Below are 5,243 nucleotides of genomic sequence, written 5' to 3' on the forward strand. Positions count from 1 at the left end.
GGATGACAATGAGGAGAGGGTGTGGGAGCAGGTGGGTGGGGCTGAGTGGCAGGCCCACCAGGTGTTCTCACCGACCGCCTGCCTGCTTTTTATTGTGCTCCATTGTTGGTGCAAACCACAAGTCACACTGCTCACACGTGACTTTTCCGTGGCCTCCGTGCCGCAGGCAGGGGCCCTCACATGGAAACATCCATTTGTAAATTCCGTATTTTTTACCATGTTGTTAGTGAATCACACCTTCGATTGCCGACTGGTAGAGATTTTTTGAAGATGAATATTATCTCAGAGTTGAAGCAGGAAAGCCACACTGAACTTGCGAGTGCCATAAATAAACCATTTTAATAATGAAGATACATAAATAAGGTGTTTGTGACAGAAACAATAAAGGTGTCTCTCTAGCTCTGTACAAACACGGAATTTCCCAGTAATTTGTAAGAAATATATCCATCTTAGTACATTCAAAATGTTGGCTGAACAATGATGATTATCATTTTCCTGCATCATTTCCTTTTCATAGTCTCTGAATTCCCACCATGTTACAGTAATTTATAGTATCACAGTGCTTGGTAATCTTGAAAATATGCAATAACATTCTTCTAATGGTGTGGCAAAAATAAAATAAATAATTAGAAGTCATTTGCATAGCACTTTATGGAAACAAAATAATTAGTGTTTTTTCTGTAAACATACATGACGGGCCGTGCTGGACCGTCCTCCAGGAAGGAGCTGAGCACACAGTGACACCGGCTGCTCATATGTGCTTGGTGGCTGCCCCCTACACGTGCTGAGAGGCGCGGCTCCACCGGAGGAAGGCAGCTGGTTTTCCGGGAAAGGGAAGGGCTCAGGAAGGAGCCAATTCACAAACTCTAGTGCCCCGAGATAGACATACAAAAACTCACTCAGAAAATATATTTCTCACCCTGGCCGGTTTGGCTCAGTGGATAGAGCATTAGCCCAAGGACTGAAAGGTCCTGGGTTCGATTCCGGTCAAGGGCACGCATGTACCTTGGTTGTAGGCTTGCATGCAGAAGGCAACCAGTCGATATATCTCTCTCTCACATTGATGTTTCTCTCTCTGTCTCCCCCCCGTCCACCCTCTCTAAAAATCAATGGAAAAATATCCTGGGGTGAGGATTAACAACAGCAACAAATCTATTTCTTGAAGCCTGGGAGGTGGACCAGCCTTTGGCTGTCCTTCTCAAAGGCACTTTTAACCAGGTGCCTGGTCCCTCCATCAGGGGAGCGGGCGCTGCAGCAGGTCGGCATCCCGTTAGAATGGAAAGCACAGCAGGGGAGCTCATAAGGCCACGACTGCCTTTTAAGGAGCCGGGGAGGTGGACATCCCCGTGTCCCCTAAGGGTGTCTCCAGGAGCAGCACCTCAAGCACCCAGCAGAAGGACCCCAGGGGGTGTCCAGATGGCCCCCGTGGCCTGTGATGGGAAGAGTGAAACCACTTTTGCTTTCTGAATAGCAAACAGGTGACAGACTGAGGACCGTCACCCCCAAGGGGCACCTGGTCGGCTCTGGGGACCCGAGCCTGCCTCCTGCGGCCTCTTCTTCGTCTTCCTTCTCTTCTGCTTCCCCTCAGCCTTATTTTTGCGTGGCTTCTTCTTCTTCTTGCTTTCCTCTATGTACCAGGGCCCCCAGACGCCCCCGTTGAGCCGAGGGTTGCTCCTGGGGTCCCCGGGGGGATACCTGACGGGCACTGCTGTCCTGTTAAACTGTGACAGCCGGCGGAGCAGCTGCCTCACTACGCCGGGGTACCTGCCCGAGAGGTCCACCCTCTCGTAGGGGTCGGCCGTGATGTTGAAAAGCCACACGCTCTGGCCCGTCGCCAAGGTGACCCGCTCACTGTGCCAGCGGCTGGGGCCCAGGTTGCTGAAGGCCTGAGGGGGCACCCAGTCGCCGTACCCGGGGTTGCCCGTGAGCAGCTTCCAGTGCTGCACGCGGATGGCCGACTGGACGGCTGTGTTCCAGATGCCGTAGCCGGCCGCCCAGGAGCCGTGCTTGGCCTTGGTGTAGATGGGGTCGATGTTGTGCAAGATGTCCACACGGGGTGAGCGCAGGCCCTCGCTGATGGTCTCCCAGACGTCGTAGCCGTCCAGGTGAGCGTCCTCCTCGATGTGCCCCTCGGCCAGCGCCACCAGCGTGGGGTACCAGTCGGTGATGTGCACCAGCTCCCTGCACACTGTGCCCCGCTGCCTCAGGAGGGGGCTGTGCACAAACCCCACGGCCCGGATGCCCCCTTCCCAGTAGGTGCCCTTGCTGCCCCTGAGGGGCCAATTGCTGCCCCCGGCGGAGGGCTGGCCGCCGTTGTCGGAGGAGTAGATGAGGATGCTGTTGTTGTAGAGGCCGTGCGCCCGCAGGGCCAGGGTCACGTTGCCCACGGCCTCGTCCAGGCAGGAGAGCATGGCCGCATACCGGCGCCGGTGCGTGTTGGCGATGGACCGGTAGTGCCTGAAGTACCTGCTGGGCGCCTGCAGCGGCGAGTGGACGGCCTGGTAGGCAATGTAGAGAAACAGAGGCTTCCCGGGGTCGTGGGCCGCCAGGATCTGCTGCACCCTGCGCGTGTACATGTGCGTGGAGTACACGCCGTCGTCGTGGTCCCAGGCGGCACGGTCGTTCTCGTACAGGTCGTAGCCGCACGCCCCGGGGCCGTCGCACTTGTAGTGAGTGTAGTAGTCCCCGCTGCCCAGGAGGGACCCAAAGAAGGTGTCGAAGCCCCTGTGGGTGGGCATGCACTCGCGCCGGTAGAAGCCCAGGTGCCACTTGCCCACCATGTGCGTGGCGTAGCCCGCCTCCCTCAGCTTCTGCGGCAGCGTGGCGTGGCCCAGCGGCAGGCAGTTGGGCTGTGCGGGCCTGATGACCGAGTGCTGCAGGCCCGTGTGGATCTGATACCTGGGCGGAGAGCAGAGAGCTGTCAGTGTAGAGCAGAGATCCCACCAAACACAAAAAAACAGGACCAGCTCCCCATGCTTGTGGGGACCTGAGGTCCCACCCAGTGAGCTGCATGTTTACTGTTCGAAACGCATTTGGCTAAATTAGAGAGAGAGGGAGAGAGAGAGAAAGAGAGAGAGAGAGAGAGAGAGAGAGAGAGAGAGAGAGAGAGAAAGGGAGAGAGAGAGAGAGAGAGAGAAACACAAAACAATCGAACCGTGACCTCCCTAAGCTCAATGCCTGAGTCACACTGGCCGGGCCTAAATTAGTACTTTTGAAACGAAGATTTCACCACGCGTCTCAAAGTGTTTTTAACATTCTTGTAGCAGACTTTATTTGAATACTCTTTACTCTTTCAATGAATTATATGACATAGAAAATGAACACGATAAAGGAAAAGATCTAAATTTCAGAGTCTTATTATTATTATTACCATTATTGCTTTCCATCCAGGGACCTCACATTTGTTCCTAAATCATTTCCTGAAATAACTTATTTCAAGCTAATTCTGAAGCATGGAACACGTGAAAAAATTACACAGAAGTCTTCTATTCGACTGTCAGAAATGCTCTGTGATCAGCCCTCCAGCTGTGAGGTCTGCCAAGGGAACCAGGAGGTCTCTGACTCACGTTATTGTTGAAAAACCATTTTCTTTTACTATTTAAAGTTTCAACTGCTGTTGACATTGAATATTCCATGCGTTTCAGGGGCATCTTGTGGGAAGTGATGTTGGAGTAGGTGCCGTGGCCAGTGATCAGGAAGGGGTAAAACATGGGGAACAGCTAATTCACAAGCCCGAGTGCGGCGGTTTAATGTCCCCCAAACAGCAGGGGGCACGTCCCTTCCTGCTGCCCACAGCGCCTGCTTCCCTCACAGAGCAGGGAGGTGACTGGTGCTCACCCTTCATGCATTGGGGTTGAGGGACGCTGAGGGCCTGGCGTTGGTCATTCCGTGGAGATTCTGCCACGGGTTATCTCCCCCCAGAGAATGGTGGTTATCACAGAAGCGTACGAATTTTCAGCTTGGGTCAAGATGTGCCGAGGAGTTCACGACATTTTAAAAGCCACGGATTCTGCCCTGGCCGGGTGGCTCAGTGATTGGAGCATCCTCCCACGTCCAGAAGGTTGGAACCCCCGGTCAGGGTGACAGTGGGGAGGGGCCGGTGATGAGAACGGAGCCACAGCCGGCTCACAATCACCCCCCTCACCAGCTATAGGTGAGACGTCGTCTTACAGACCCTGGGAGCCTGGGGGTGAAACGAGGCTGTAAAAGATCTGATGCCTCGACGGGTCCATGACCCAGAAAAGAAGTGCCTTTGAGAACAGACCGCAGACAGGACAGGCTTTGGTGGCTGTGCCGGACCCTGACCCCCTCTGGGCGTTTCTCTCAGGACCCTGACCCCCTCCGGGCGTTTCTCTCAGGACCCTGACCCCCTCCGGGCGTTTCTCTCAGGACCCTGACCCCCTCCGGGCGTTTCTCTCAGGACCCTGACCCCCTCCGGGCGTTTCTCTCAGGACCCTGACCCCCTCCGGGCGTTTCTCTCAGGACCCTGACCCCCTCCGGGCGTTTCTCTCAGGACCCTGACCCCCTCCGGGCGTTTCTCTCAGGACCCTGACCCCCTCCGGGCGTTTCTCTCAGGACCCTGACCCCCTCCGGGCGTTTCTCTCAGGACCCTGACCCCCTCCGGGCGTTTCTCTCAGGACCCTGACCCCCTCCGGGCGTTTCTCTCAGGACCCTGACCCCCTCCGGGCGTTTCTCTCAGGACCCTGACCCCCTCCGGGCGTTTCTCTCAGGACCCTGACCCCCTCCGGGCGTTTCTCCTTCCAGGTGCCTGCCTGGCCCCCTGCTGCCGGCAGGACTGGGATAAACACTCGCGTGGGATGCAGCCCTATCTCTGCTGAACTGCCCTCCGGGCCCAGGCACAGGCTGAGTGTGTGTCACATCACAGATAGCCTCCTTGTTAGGGGCTCTGAGCTCCTGGAGGCCGATCCTCCCTCCCTTTTCCCTGTTACACTTGTAGCTGCACGTGGCTCTCTCCCGTGTGTGTGTGCTGAACTGGCCCAAGGAGTGACCGGCGGCCGGGCCCCTGTGTCCAGTCTCCTTCTTACAGCTGGGAACCCCGTCACCCCTTTTCATTCAGCTCCGGCTGTGACCCTGGCGAGGCGGTGCCGACAGCGGTCCCTAGAGGGCGGCAGAGGCTGGAAAACAGCGCGGAGCTGGCCTGGCCTGGGGAGCCTGTCCCTTAGGCTGGCCCGGAACCCACCGAGGAGGCTCATGTGAAACCGGGCAGAGCCCCGAGGCCTGCC

At 56.5% G+C, this 5,243-nt stretch overlaps 1 protein-coding gene across 1 annotated transcript in view; it reads right to left on the reverse strand.

Moving 5' to 3' along the window:
• Positions 1–1,087: 1,087 nt before the first annotated feature.
• Positions 1,088–5,243, reverse strand: part of ARSJ (arylsulfatase family member J) — a gene marked incomplete at its 5' end in the record, with an annotated part of 11,215 nt that continues 7,059 nt past the window's right edge. Inside the window, one exon of the mRNA XM_015563372.1 lies at positions 1,088–2,898. Within this exon, the coding sequence (XP_015418858.1) occupies positions 1,497–2,898 (1,402 nt within the window). The remainder of the gene's footprint in view (positions 2,899–5,243) is intronic.

The sequence above is a fragment of the Myotis davidii genome, unplaced genomic scaffold (assembly GCF_000327345.1).
Source record: "Myotis davidii unplaced genomic scaffold, ASM32734v1 scaffold698, whole genome shotgun sequence".
Classification (NCBI taxonomy): domain Eukaryota; kingdom Metazoa; phylum Chordata; class Mammalia; order Chiroptera; family Vespertilionidae; genus Myotis; species Myotis davidii.